Raw genomic sequence first — 15,707 nt, forward strand, 5'->3', positions numbered from 1 at the left:
TCACAATGATCTTAATTAATTGAATTTAAGAACAACTTCTTAGAGTTTTGAACTAAAAATTTTAATCCTAAGATAGAACTTCTTGAAGTTTTAACGAAAAATAATTGAACTGAAACGATAATTGAACTGAAATATCGAAAAAGGCCTTTTAAGTGCTAGACAAATGTTGGGTACAAGTTACAGTACTTGAACATTATTAAACTCCACACATATCTTAGAAAATCCTAGTTGTACAATGATCAACTTGCTATTTATTGCTATTATAAAATAATATATGATCTATCCATATCTTTAATTGATCATCATCAATCTTGATTATTATTTTTTTGACAAAAAATGATTATTTTAAAATTAATAACATATAAAATTAAATTTCTCACATGTTATTCAATATTCAGATTGAAGTCCGATTAATGTAAAATAGTTCCATTCAAAGGTAGTGCTCCTTATAATGTATAATGTTAGTGTACTTGAAAAGTATTTGGTTGAGACTTCAATTATTATAGGTAGTCATTATTTTCTTCTTGATTTGCATAAATTGTACAAAAAGGTTTTGATTATATATTGAAAACTTGTGAAGTTTAGAAATATCTTTTGAGTGATTATTGTGAGTGTGTGAGGGATAAAGTTTGTTATTAGTTATTTACCATAATTCTAAAGATTTGGTTAAGTTTGTTGTAGAAAATTAATGCATGTTTTTGGCTTTCCTTTAATTAAGGGTTTTAATCCCAATTTGGTGGGTAATATATAAAGATAAGAAGGTTTTATAAGAAATTTATTCTCTTGGACAATCCTAGAAGACAATATTAGGGTAAATAGAAAAGTTTATTGAGAAAAAAAGCTAAATAAAACTTAAAGTTTTGGATAAATATCTTTTTTTTGACCCCTTCTTTGTGTTGATCCAATTCTATTAGCTAGGCTTAACAAGTAAATACCCATTCTTTTATCTCGATAAACTCTCTTAATCAAAGGTCTCGAATTTGAGCTCTAAATATGGACAGAAAAAAAATCTTAATAGAGAGTACAATGCCGCTCTAATTATTACTTTCTGCCTCAATTTATATGACAGAACTAAAATTTCGAAAGCAAGTTGTCTTAATTTTGGCGCTGAATCTACGCACATAATTTTTAAGTTTTTTTTAAAAATAAAGCGTACATATTTGAAAATTACGTACGAATTATTATAAGTCAGTAAATATTCAAAGTTCCAGAAGTCATATGCATTTTTTTTTTTAAAAAACTCGATTTACTCTAAATTCGAAAAAATATCACATAAATTATATTAAAACGGAGGGAGTATAAGTCATCTAAACGCGGGGAAATGAATTGAAATTGATTAATACTTAGTAATAAGAGTAAAGTATATATAAAATGATAAATTATTTTTGATTTTTCAAACTTGACAATTAAACATGATTATCTATTTTCAATATAGCGGATAAGTAAAAAAAATGAGCGAATAGAATAAAGTATTTTTATGCTTTTTCTTTCTAATTTTTTTAAAAAAATTATGTTATGAATCCACACCGAAGATAAAATATTGACCTTTAGGATCTTTCAAAGAAAAATAACAATTGTGGTATGAGTATAATATAATTATATTCTTTCTTTTTAATAAATAAAAATATTAAACTTTAAACAAGTTGAGTTCAATGTACAGTTATTAATAAAGCTAAAAGGATCCAGTTGGCCTCAAGTGTTATGTAATCATATTATTTATTGAATTATGACAGTGACAAATCTAATTAATAAAAAAATAAATAATAATGAATAATTTAAAAGTCTTCAAACTGAGATAATATCATACTGTCAAAGGCAACACTTAATTAGTATTTAATTAGTGAAATTTATTGTTAAGAGATTTGACTTTGAAACGCGTAAGATATTATAAGTTGTCATACTATGTCTTATTAAAACAAGTTTAATTATAGAACGTTGGTCAGTCAAAAACTTTTACGTTTAAAAAAATAAAAATAGAAGAAATGAAAAATGCTTAAATAAATATATGGACATATTAATTTATATATATTAGAGAAATAAGATTAGGGACGAAGATATATATACAAAAAAAGATATAAGAATAGTCTTTATATGGACAAGATACGAGAAGTGAGGCCGTGGTAATTTGGACATGTGAAGGATGCTTTAGTGATTTAGGATATGCGAGAGGTTGACGGTGATAGGTCCAAAGAAAGATATAAATCGAGGAAAAATTAGGAGAAGTTATTAGACATAATGAAACGGGTTCTAGTCTTGAGCACCTATTTATTTCCTTACCAGTAGTACTATTAGGGATCGTTTGGTTGGGAACTAGTTATCCTAGGATAAATTATCCTGAGATTAGTTATCCTGTGATAACTTATCCCATCACTATGGTTTAAATTGTAGGATCAGTTGTCCTAAACATGCAACCAAATAAGAAACCAAAATTTAATCCCAGGACTATTTATTCTTATCCCTCACACCAAACAACCCCATTATGCTAGTATTATCTAATTCTTTAATTTTATTTCTACTCTCTATTTTTTGGCTTTGATTACTTTTACTGTTTTTTATCGAAAGTTTTTTTCTTCAATGTTTTTATCATAACTTTTTCATCTTGCATTTCAATTCAAAACATATTTTGTATAAAGATTTTCTTGACAGTCTATCAAAAACAGTCTCTACTCCATAAGAATAGAAATAAAGTCTGTGTATAATTTATTCTCATCAGACCGCACTTGCGAAACAATAAATGTATTATTATTGTGTTTGTATCATAGGCCGCATTTGTTGTGTAAATCAGCGCTAGCTGTTAGATTAGAGTACTGAAGTCAAATTAAATGGTCACTAAAGTTGTATCCAATTGATTAATTATTATCCTAATTTAAATTAACAGTAGCTGAGTCTACCAGTGATTAATTATTGTTATTTTATTTTACATATATTTTAACTTGGGCGCCTGATCAATGATGTTAACAACATATATATTATTGTAATGTAATTATAATTAAGAAATGGTATTAAGTCAAACAGTTCAACTTGTAAATTGCTGTTTAATGGTCCAAAATTAAACCTATCATATAATGCACATCAGTATATATATATAATATTATTTTTTAGAAAGATGGTACAACTAAGTCTACTAGTTTACCAAGTTGCTAGTTTGCTAAGCGGGTATTTCTTCTGTTTTAATTTATGTGAAAAAATTTAAAAAGTAAATGAAAAATTTTGAATTTTTTTACCATGAAAAATTTAAAAGAGATGTATTGAAAACACTCTTAATCTTGATGCGAACTATTAGTTTCATCCTCGAACTATTGACAGCCTTAAAGACACCCCTTTACTTTACAAACTGAACTTAAATATACCCCAACAACATGAGTGAAATACACCCCTTAATTCTCACCAAATTAAGGGGTGTTTTCAACACTTTTCTTGACGTTTTATTAAGAGTTTCACGCTCCTACAAGAGTTTGAGACCACTTGTTATGTCATGTGGCAGATCAAGGGTGTATCGGGGGTGTATCTTAGTATAGTTAGTCAAGTAGAAGAGTGTTTTTAAGACTGTCAATAGTTCAAGAACAAAACTAATAATTTGCGCCAAGTTCAGGAGTGTTTTTAATATTTTTCTCAAAATTTAAAGAAAAATCACTTAGGATAAAATGGAAAGTTAAGTTAATTGTCTCCAAGTTATCATTACTTTTGAAACAAACTAAAAATGAAAGGTTGTAACATAATTATTTTACATCCCATTCTATGTCACAAAGTTTCCTTCTGTACAAATGAAAAGAAATTACTTATTTTTGTTTTTCTGCTAAAATCTCTTGATTTTTACTCAATTCATATTATTAACCATCAGGCACATCTTTAGGTGCTTTCTTTTTTTACTTTTTAAAATTGCGTAATTAGTCAAATAACGTCACATAAATAAAACGGAGGGAGTATATACAGAATATTGATGCACCCACATTCTTGCCCTTTGGGTAATAAGCAAAGCCACCCCCTACGAAAGAACAAAATAGAAGGAATTTTATGCAACAAAAAGTAAAAATATTACTAACTAACAGAATATAAAGTATTATTAACTTCAATTGCTTCCAAACAAATAAAAATATGCTCCCGTTTGAAAATTTGAATTTTTAAAATTGTATTTGGTGCATATCAATTTTTAAGAACTTACAAATATTGATCATATTTTCAAAATCCAACTGGATAAAGTATGTGTTACTTTTTCTTTTTTGATTTTTCTGCATCCTATATGTTTGAGATCCGTATTGAAGTTTAACTATTTCAGATTCGCGTTACGTAGGACCCCATGCAGAAAAAAAAAACTCCCTACCAAAGATTTTTCTATACCCGGACTTGAACACCCCATTCGGAGGAAACCACTTCCTACAAGCTCGAACTCGAGACTTTAAGAAAAGATCAACCCCATTCACTACACCATATCCTTTACATTACTTTATATATGAAAAACCCCTATCTTAAAAAATTCTCGTTGACAAACAGAGAAAATAAACAGTTAATTGCTACATTTTATTTGTTTTTGTTTAACGTGTGACCTACTTGGGAAGATTTATTTGTTAGAGAACTTTCTACAAGTTTATACGTGACAAATAAACAAAACTTATAGGATAATCTAGAAGATATGAACTAAAATCCATTTAAGTCATCTTAAAAAATATTTTATCATGACATCTTACCTATTCAAATATTGCATAATGAGGAGGTCCAGCATGGAAAAAAAAAAATTGGGGTGGACATAAAATCGAAAATTCAAACTGGATCAAGTTAATAGTATAAGAGTCATATCTGCACCGAAAAATCAAACAAATTAATAAGGTTTTAAAAACATAGTTAAAATTATATATGATCTTATATAATTTAGGACAATTCTTACCTCATTCTTTTTTTTTAATCAAAAACAAGAATTGAAAGAGTTTAGTTGTGCAATCAAAGTGAGTTGAGGAGCAAAGTGATACTAATTGAGTGCCAACACCTAACTGTGCTATCAATAAGAAGTTAAATGATATAAAACTACCAACAAGAGTTTTTTTTTTTGAAACTGGTAAACAATTGTTGTGGTGGAGTAATAAGTACTCATTCATCCTTAACCAAAGGTCTCCAATTCGAGTCCTCTTGGCTATGTAATCACCTTTGTTAGGAAACACTTTACCCCTCAGTGTGGGTCTTTCCAACGTAAATTCAAATATAGTCAGGCTCAGGTACTAGACACCGAGCAGGAAACAAAAAGAATGATATAAACTACTTCATAAATTAGCAATTCTTCATCATTGCTATAAGGGGAAATCTTATATAGTTCCTCCACACTGAAAAATGGATTATAGTACAGAAAACACCAAAAACCTCAAACAAGAAAGGCATCATCAAGCATAATAAGTTACAAAATACCTTAACAAACTATACCTAAGATAAATAAAACTTAGAACATATACCTCCACATAGCTGGCCGATCTCTCGATATGAGAAGAACTCTAGATGATAAATAATCAAAAGAAGGTGAATACAAATCATCTGGTCCAATTGCTTCTCTCAAATTCTGTCCATTGTTTTGATCCAAAGCATTTAACGACTGCAATGCATCGTCCTTATTTGAGTCGAAAACAAATAGGCCCAATCCACAAACTCCCATAACAACGTTTGAGTTTCCCCAAACTTGTGTTAAAGCTGTGTAGTGGGAGTGAGCATTTGATTCTGGCAATACATAGGTGTTGCAAAGCTTCTGCTTGCGTAATGAGAACTGTTGGATTTGGGAAGAGACCTGCCTTTTCACCGCGGATTTCACAGTAGTGCAGCCAAGATATAAAGAATCGCCACGGGCGAAAACTGACTGAACATTTGCACCAATCTTGGGTATTTTAAGACCTATACCAGAGGGGTGACGGAAATCTAAAACGTTGATAGAATCAGAGGTGCAAAACACACCATCATTTCCTTCTACTTCAGAGGAACTAGCCCTGCATTGAAATATGAAGGTTTAAACTTTTGATAGAGATGAAAAGGTTCTGCTATAAATTGAACTAAAATGAGAACTTTGTTAACCATACTATATTTCCATACAAGTAGTCGTAGTATTTCTATGGAAGTTTCTTGTCCTTTGATGTTTGTTATTACATGTGTTCTTGCATGGTATTATTTTGTTGTAGTTACGTTCCTCTTTTTCATAATGCTTTGACATGCTCTCTATAGTATTTTGCCATGACTTCTTCACTTCTATTACTTCTTTTTTTCCAACATGGTTTAACTTGTTTCCTTGAGCTGAGGGTCTATTGGAAACAACCTCTCTACCTCCCAAGGTAGGGGTAAGCCGGTAAGGTCTACATATACTCTACCCTCCCAGACCCCACTTACGGGATTACACTAGGTATGTTGTTGATATTGAGCAAAACAGCATACAGAAAACTCTTTGAGCCAATCATGTAAACTAGTGACTACAGAGCCCTGCTTGGTATAAAAGAATCTTCATATTACCACTGCAGAAAACTGCTCCAAATTACAAGGCTAGAATTGAACTTCTTGGATGAAACTAATATGGATGATAAGATATAGTAGACACTAGACACCTAATAGCTTTCTACCCAAACCTAGGGTCTAAAAACCTGTTTTGCTATACCTTTTCCCTTGAATCTTCATAGAGCTTATGATTCATTTACCATATAAAGAAACAAATGTTAACTTGGTTTTGGAAAATATCAAGTGTTACCAACATCAACATACAAATCTTTTATCTTTTTTTTACAGCTCCCAACCATATTTAATCACCAATAAGCAATACAATAAATTATTTTCAATCTCCTCAAGTTTTGATGTAATAGTGCAAAGCTTCAAGAGAAACTTGATTGCGATAGGTTCAGTATAGAAAAGCATATGCTCAACAAGAAACATATCCAAGGTATGGAAGAAACTAATTAGAGGCATGAGAGGGAAAGTAATTTTGTCATATTCCAATTTATTGCAAGGATATTAGGTGAGCTAGATCAGTTTTACCTCTGTCGAACTCCTCCACCCAGCTCAGCATCTGTGTTATTTACATGGAAAGCAGAAATTTGCCGACTAGAGGATGATACAGAAAGCAGTGCTTGAGGACTTATAGAATTGACATCCCATAAAGAAAGACCCTCTGTCTCAGCTATCACTATTTTTCCTCTGCTTCTCCATTGCAAAGGACTTGAGTAATCCATAGACAACATTGGTCTCTGTAAATCCCATTTCAGGACCTGCTCTCCATCACGGATATCATAAGTTCTGACCATCCTTTGGCAACTAGCACCTGATACGATGAGTGGTCCACAAGGTTTGTACCACCATTGCTGATTTTGAGGCGCCATAATTGATGATAGAGTATTTCTCCTATACATTGGATTATTAGGTAATGGAGCAAGGGCTGCTCTTGTATTACTAAATCCATCATCGACATGAAAGGCTCGTACATCTTTCATGTAGAAGTCCCAGGAACAAAAACCTGAATCCATGGAATTTCCTGCAGATGCTGCCACCACATATCTCCCTGAGGAACCATCTACACCAGGAGCACGAATTATCCAACAATCTCTCCACATATTTGACGAGACTCCAGAAGGGGGTTTGTACTCAGCTTTCTCCTGAAATGATAACAAATGTTAAGGAAACTATTCTTAGAAGCTGATGAATTAGCTTAAATATTGGATACCATAGCCTTCCAAACTTCATCCAAAGCTTAACAGACCAGACCATCATTAAAGTCACATATTAAGACTCATGCCATAACAGGAGACAACAACAACATACCCCTACCTTGTAAAGATATAGAGGAGGTTCCCAACAGTCCCTCGGTTTAAAAAAAAAAGCACTTGGAGGCAGTTTGAAAAAGGAAATACATAAATGAAGCAGTAACAACAATGAAACAGTGTGAGATGGAAAACAGTACACAACATACAATGAAACAGTGTGAGATGGAAAACAGTACACAACATATAATGAAACAGTGAGAGATGGAAAACAGTACACAACATACACAAGAAAGAACAGTAACAACAACAAATAATGCAATAACTGAAGCACAAATAAATAGGAGACAAAAGTCATGCTTGGGTTCATTTGACATCTTAATATTTAGAGGGATGAGAAGCTAAGCAGATAATACCTCACAATGCACAATATCATAGAAGGAGCAAGAACTGTCATCATGTGTAAGGAGAACAGATTCTCCCTCAGAGACAAACCACCCTCCAGTAGATGTCTTACGGCCAATCTCATTGAGCTCACATATAGAACTATCTTCTGTCTCTTCCTCCATCAACATTTCTTGTTTATTCTCTTGAGCATCAAAACTTTCAAGCCTCTCATCACTTGCCAGGAGATGATCAACAATTTCTTTTCCTTTGAACAGTTTCGAAGAAGAAATTTGGTTTTGTGAACTTACTGCATCATCCACATCTTGAACATTGGAAATCTGTAAACAAGCATCCTCACAACTAGTAGTAACTTTAGACTGCTCCTTACTAAGAGAAGCCAAGAACTCCACAGCAATAGGATTCTCATCAATAGGACTAACATAATTCTTCTCAGGCTTCACTTCAATAGTTGATTCAGCAGATTCAAGTTCCTCATTTTTGGTACAGCCCATTAGTGTCTTCAGGGATGTCCTGTCTCTTAGCAATTTATGATGAGGGAACAACCTCGCCTCTAATTCCTCTACATTTAATCCCTTCACAGAGATTTTCCCATTATCCTCAGGTTTTGTTTCCTTCTCATCAATATTCATGTCCTCACTTCTAATGCTACTCAGCAAACCAATTTCTCTATCCCCATCCACAATATTACACATCGCCTTCTCAATCCCACATATCTTCTCATCAGCATTCAAACTCTCATTTTTAATGCTACTCGCCAAACCTATTTTTCCATCACCATCAACTACATTACCCATCGCCTTCTCAATCCCGGATATCTTCTCTTGGATATCTGAAATTATCAACTTTGAAGAATCAGGATTATTCATATCCAACATCTCCTTAGTCCTCTTAATATCAGTTGCAATCCTCTTCACTTTCCCTTCCAAGAATGCAAGCTTCTCATGCAGCTTACTTGGGTACTTATTCACACTCAAACCAACCTTCCCTTGTTCATTTTCACATTTCTCTTTCGACACTCCAGAAAAACTATTCGATTTGGTCAGCAATCTCGGATCTTTCACATTAGACTCAACAATATTCCCACTTTTATCAACCAAAGATTTCAACTTTACTGAACTTGAGCTTGAGATAAGCTCTTCTCTATCACAAAATTTAGAATTTTTTCCTTCAGATATCTTAATTTTCTCAGATTTTACATCAAATTTCCCCAAAAGTTCACGACTTTTCTCCATTTCCGTCAAAACCCTATTCCCATTTTCAGTCAATTTTTCGTTCACACCTCGAGAATTCCCTGAAACCCTAGAGACCCTAGATGTTTTCCGAATATCCGACAAGGTCTTAGAAAACTCAGATGGACTAGAACTCCTACCTCTAGGCACAGACGTTGACCACCTAGCACGTGGCTCGGCACGTGCCTCTCCGCCTTCAGCTCCGGTTACCGTTGCCGTCCCCGATGCCGCCTTGTCAATTCTCGGCATGGCACGAAGCGCCGGTTTCTGATTAGTCGACGCCGTTGCAGCCCGAACACGCGATGTGGGTCTGGGATTTTCTTTTCCTATGGACCGCCTGAGACTCTCCCCGCCGCTGGAATTAACAGCAGACGATTTGTTGGAAAGTGGGGTTAGGGATTTGGAAGGTCTAGCGGCGGCAGTGGTGGTGGATGGCGGCGCGTTGATCTTGGCTCCGGCGCCGCCACGGTCCTTTAGCCGGCGAACTGGTGCTGCCGTCGACATTTTAGTATTTTTTTAAGGTTTTTGGAGAAAAAAAAAGTGAAAACTGAAAAGGTTTTTGAGGTACTTGGTTGAATTGAAAAGATTAGAGTTGAAAGAATGAGCGGGAAAATGATATGCTTTTGGAATATTTTTCAAAATAATTTGAGATTCCAAAATTCAAATTTGAGCGTTTGGGTATAATTTGGAGTTTTGTTTTCTTGAAATTAGATACAGTAACTTTTGTTATTTATCGTAGAAGCCAAACAAAGCTGAAGAAAGGAATATGTGTAGTCGCGTTTAATTGTCGAGGTAGGAGTAAGATTTACGTATATTCTACATTTCTACTCTTTCTAGATCTCAGCTAATGAATTGTTGTTGTTGAAATATGATTTATAAGTTGTGTTTTGGAATGTGATGTATAAGTCGGATTTCTGAAATGATTGTCATATGTCATTTTTTTATGAGAGTTTCATGAAATCAAGCTAGAGTTAATTTTTATGATACTTAGTAGGCATTTGGCCATGCGATATCATATCACGATATGATATCGTGAGATGAAATCAGCGTTTGGACATGCGATTTTACGTTGATTTCATCTCATGATTTCATATCATGAGAGGTGATATCATATTCTCCAAAAACCATGATATGGAATCACCATGTGATTTCATATCATGATTTGAGATATTTTAATATAACAATTGATCCATGAGTTTATATTTTGTTAAAACAACCCCACATTTATATCTACTAACCATTTGTTTCATATGTAAATAAAATTTATAATCACATCATTACTTTTTAAAATTTATTATTCTCACCGACATAAAATTTATTATTCTCACCAACATATAGTCACTTTAACTCACACCTCAAAGTAACAATGTTGGTTCATCTTCTCGGTCACATGATCGAGAAATGCAAGTTCAACGTGAGGAAATTGTCCGTACTATGTGGGAGGATTATATTAAAGACTAGTACACTACAATTTATGTTCAATTTTTTTTTATTAAATTAAAGTTAGATGAAACAATTACTTAAGTGGAGAACAAATAATTTTGTAATAATTTATTATGTGATTTTATAATTTTTTCTTTACGTGATAAGATTGAATAAACAATTGGGGTTATTTTAATAGTTTTATAACATATGGGCTTTTTATGTTTATGAAAAAATATACAACACAAAAATTTCATATCGCATGTCCAAACAAACCTTCAATTTCATCTCATGATTCCATATCATGATACCATATCATGATATCATATCGCATGGCCAAACGGGCCCTTAGAACAAAGTAAAAAGAATTTGAATATACAATTCGTACATAAATATGTATTTTAATTTAGTTTTAGCTGATGTTTATTTTTTTTATTTTAAATATGCACAAGTAAACATTATAATTTATATTACAAAATTAAATAAATAAATACATATATCTTACCTAATATAGTAATTTATGTCCTACGTATATTACGACTCATGTGTGCACGAGGGAATATGATTTATAAATGTGCCATTGCCAGCATCGCCACGTCTCATAGTGTCCCACATTGCTACCTACTAAGGCAGTGGCACCATTAGGTTTCGGTTCCTCTCACATTAATTAGAAGTTTCGATTTGAGTTTTTAAGTACGTAGTCTTTCATTTTTAATTTAAAGTTTTAATTCGAGTTCCTAAATATGTAATAGTCTTTGTTAAAGAGATTTCACAATTTGAATTTAATAGACTTTAATATGGATATGAAACACCGAACGAAATCAAGAAAAAAAGAAAAGGAAATGGGTCCCTTAGCTTTTTGATTCAACACAAAACTAGAAAATTATAGACTACTACTACCACCAATCAAACTCCACAAAAGATCGATCCTTTTTCTGAAACTCAAGCTCAACCATGGCTTCTCTACTTCATTCTAGACTTCCCCTTTCTCACAATCATTCTTTATCAAATTCTTGCCAATCTTTCCCCTGTCATCTCCCAGGAAGAAGCAAGAGAAGTACTCAAAGATTATTAGAGGAAAGGAGCTATGATAGTAAGAGAGCCTTAATTTGTCAGTCGGGTATTGATGAAGTCACTTTTACTCTACCTGGTAGTAAAGAAGCTAAAGCTGAGCTTATTGGGTCTCTCAAACTCAAGTTATTGGTACTTAAAAATCTAATCTTTTTGACCCCCTTTTGTTATTTCTTGAATTTATCTGTTTGCTGTTGCTTCCCTATGCAGTTGCTTATGTTGTCTTTGATGGGTGTGTTTTGGATTCTTTTATCTTGAATGTTGGTTATTGTGTCATGGAAATTTCACCATCTTGTGGTACATAGGTAGTAAAGAAGCTTAAGTTGAGCTTATTGGGTGTCTGAAACTCAAGTTATTGGTACTTAAAAATCTAATCTTTTTGACCCCCTTTTGCTATTTTTTTGAATTAATCTGTTTGTTCTTACTTACCTTTGGAGTTATGTATGTTGCCTTTGATGGGTGTCTTGGATTCTTTATTTTGATTGTTGGTATTTGTCTTATGGAAATTTCACTATCTTTTAGTCATTTCCATTTAGCCACCTGGTAGTAAAGAAGCTAAAGTTGAGCTTATTGGGAGTCTGAAACTCAAGTTATTGGTACTTAAAGCTCTAATCTTTGTGACCCCGTTATTGGTACTTAATCTATTTGTTCTTACTTCCCGATGCAGTTGTCTTGGATTCTTCATCTTGATTGTTGGTAATTGACTTATGGAAATTCCACTATCTTGTGCTACATAGGCTAGCCTAGACTTTAATCTATTTGCTCTATGGATCCCCTTGTAGTCTATTTCAGTATCCTTTTCCTTTTAGTCACTTCCATTGAGCCATCTGGTAGTAAAGAAGCTAAAGTTGAGTTTTTTGGGTGTCTGAAACTCAAGTTATTAGTACTTAAAGCTCTAATCTTTTGCTCTTTTATCTTGAACTAATCTTCTTGTTTTAACTTCCCTATGCAGTTATTTATGTTGCCTTTGATGGATGTGTCTTGGATTCTTTGTCTTGATTATTGGTAATTGTCTTGTGGAAATTCCACTATCTTGTGGTACATAGGCTAGCCTAGACTTAAATATATTTGCTCTATTGGTCCCCTTTTAGTCAATATCATTTTCCCTTTTCGTGTAAACATTAATTTCCTTGCTTAAACTCTGTCTATGTGATCTTGTTAATACATAACCAACTCCAAACTAGAGTTGAGTAAGATTGTGGTAGGTTGAAAGTCAACATAGAAATAGTCGAATTAAGATGAATCCTCTCGAAACTTGATTAGACGGGAATGGGTACAAAGCTGACTCAACTAGTTTGTTGTTGGAGTAGTTGGATTGAATTGATTCTTGGCTTTATTTCTGGTTTCTCTTTTGGGCTTTCTATCCTGCAAGTACATTGTTATTCAAGTGGTACTCAACTTGTTTGTTACCACCTAAACAACTCGAGTCACTGAGGGATTAAGTGTGATGCGATGCGCTAAATGACAGATTAAGGCAAAATCTACCCCTGCTCCTGTCTTCTAAATTGCTACATAAATATTGAAACTTGAAATTTAGTTTGTGATTCAGAATTTGGTATTTGAGTACAAGGGGGGTTTTGTAATATAGTCTAACTCCCTTCTGTAACCTTTTCGTAATCAACTTTGGCTTCTTTAATGGTCAATGAATCCTCACTGATCATGTTTCTCCATTCAAATTCTCTTAGACACCCTTGTGGCAAAAGAAATTACTACTTGTCCCAGCATTCTGTACCATTGAAGGATCTGGTCAGACTTTGAGGCTGATTGACTGAGAGACTAATGAAGATCAGATATTGCTTCCAATGTTGGAATGTATTTTGTCCTACAATATTCAGTTCTTGGATTCGCCCTGACTACAGAATCACCTTTGGAATGGCAATGTCTAAGGACAAATAAAAGATGTATATTCTTACGAGAAAATACTACTGTCCTGCTTCAATTGCCAATCAACTTTCTTTACATGCTTAGAATCCTATTGTTTAGCACATTTAAGTGCAATAGAATGGTTGTTGATCTGGAGTCAAAGATGTATGCAACTGATGTTGCTGTCACCATGAGTTTATGCCTATCTCCACGACGTAGCACTTCCTTGGCTAGGTCCAATATTTGGCTGAACCATTAGTATTTAATCATCGTTAAGTATAATTGTCATTGGAAAAGGTTGCGGATATTTCCCCATCTCCTCTTAATGTTTTAAGTCTTTTTCTCTTTTCCATGGAATTTAATCTTTGTATTATTTATTCCTTCATACAATGGCATATCCTTATCAATCATCTGCCATTAAAGCAATAGAGACATGGGTACTCCTTTATTATATATTATATTGGTTATAGCAAGTCAGAAGGTTCCTCTTGACAAATGTGTTGATCACTTGCAGAGTGCTGTTTCTGGGCTAAACAGAGGTCTTGCTGCAAGTGAAGATGATCTAAAGAAGGCGGATGAGGCTGCCAAGGAGCTGGAATCTTGTGCAGGAGCTGTAGATCTCGCAGCTGATCTTGATAAGCTTCAAGGGAGGTGGAAATTGATATACAGCAGTGCATTCTCATCTCGTACTCTTGGTGGAAGTCGTCCTGGCCCCCCCACTGGAAGACTTCTTCCCATCACTCTTGGTCAGGTAAGCTAAAAGGACTCATTTAATTCTGTAAGAGCTGGCCTTTTCCCATCTCCAGTTACGAACATGCATACAGTGGTTAACCATGAATTAAAGAGAACACAGAGTGGTTGGTCAGACTTCTATTATGATTACTATAGACATGTTATGAAGAGAACAAAGACAGTTTGTCATTATATTCAGAGGGGATCTAGGATTTAAGTGATTTTGGAGTACTGTTGCACCCACTACGTCATTGGGATGAGGTCAGAGTTGGTATAAATATATACTTTAAAAGAATTTTCAACTCTCTCCCTGTGTGTGGTTGCACCCGTAGCTGCTACCTTCAACGTAAATCAGCCCTTGATTATATCCAGGTTAAGAAGTTGCATTCTTAGAGTCCTATCCTGGATTTGTTGTCGAACATTTCTCCATGGTTTGCCTTGCAGTTAGAAGGATCAATATGTCCAGTTCTTTTAGCTTGCTGCAGAACAATGTAGAGCGTTATAATTCACTGCTATTTGTCAAGCTTATATATATTGATACACGGTAGCATAACCGACTGATTTGTTTTGATCAGGTATTTCAAAGAATTGATGTACTAAGCAAGGATTTTGACAACATAGTGGAGCTTGAATTAGGTGCTCCGTGGCCCTTCCCACCTGTTGAAGCAACTGCCACATTAGCCCACAAATTTGAACTTATAGGTTGGTTCTGTGTATTCTCACATCTTTTGGACCAAGAATTTTGGTATTATTGCTTCTGTTTTTGCAGTACAAAAGTTCTAAAGTTTTCGTATCTCATGTCATGTTTATACATTTCCGCAAATAGGATCATCTACGATTAAGATTGCATTCGAGAAAACTACAGTGAAGACAACCGGAAATTTATCACAGCTGCCACCATTAGAGGTGCCTCGCATACCAGATCAGTTCAGGCCACCATCAAATACAGGAAGTGGTGAGTTTGAAGTTACCTACATTGATTCTGATACACGTGTAACAAGAGGAGACAGAGGAGAGCTTAGAGTTTTCGTTATCTCATAAGTTGTGCTGCAATGAATATAGTCTTCCTACAATATTTTGTTGCTACAATTTCATGTAACAACATATCAAATGTGTAGATATGCTCAACATTATTCTGCTGGTCACAGCAAGCAAATTTGTAATGCTACTGCAAATTCAAATCTGTATACAGTAAATTTGACATGTGATGGAGTTATGCAGTGAGATTTCAAGAATACATATGAGGTAAGGTAAGGTCGGTGTACACACCACC

General features: G+C 33.9%; 3 protein-coding genes across 3 annotated transcripts in view; 2 read left to right on the forward strand and 1 right to left on the reverse strand.

Annotated features, from left to right (window-relative positions):
• LOC125825643 (germin-like protein subfamily 1 member 7) overlaps window positions 1-15,707 on the forward strand; it is a 318,424-nt gene that overhangs the window by 13,044 nt on the left and 289,673 nt on the right. The gene's annotated exons all lie outside the window — the stretch shown is intronic.
• Window positions 5,252-9,886, reverse strand: LOC125825607 (KIN14B-interacting protein At4g14310). The gene is made up of 3 exons (XM_049504932.1): window positions 8,126-9,886; window positions 6,991-7,604; window positions 5,252-5,960 (listed from the first exon to the last, which is right to left on the reverse strand). The coding sequence occupies exons 1-3, from the start codon at window positions 9,848-9,850 to the stop codon at window positions 5,426-5,428; spliced, it is 2,874 nt and encodes a 957-aa protein (XP_049360889.1). The 5' UTR covers window positions 9,851-9,886; the 3' UTR covers window positions 5,252-5,425.
• On the forward strand, window positions 11,664-15,637 carry LOC125825637 (plastid-lipid-associated protein 6, chloroplastic). The gene is made up of 4 exons (XM_049504962.1): window positions 11,664-11,971; window positions 14,217-14,453; window positions 15,010-15,136; window positions 15,261-15,637. The coding sequence occupies exons 1-4, from the start codon at window positions 11,723-11,725 to the stop codon at window positions 15,473-15,475; spliced, it is 828 nt and encodes a 275-aa protein (XP_049360919.1). The 5' UTR covers window positions 11,664-11,722; the 3' UTR covers window positions 15,476-15,637.

This window comes from Solanum verrucosum, unplaced genomic scaffold (genome assembly GCF_900185275.1).
Source record: "Solanum verrucosum unplaced genomic scaffold, falcon-dt-bn FXZP01000298.1, whole genome shotgun sequence".
NCBI classification, from domain to species: Eukaryota; Viridiplantae; Streptophyta; class Magnoliopsida; order Solanales; family Solanaceae; genus Solanum; species Solanum verrucosum.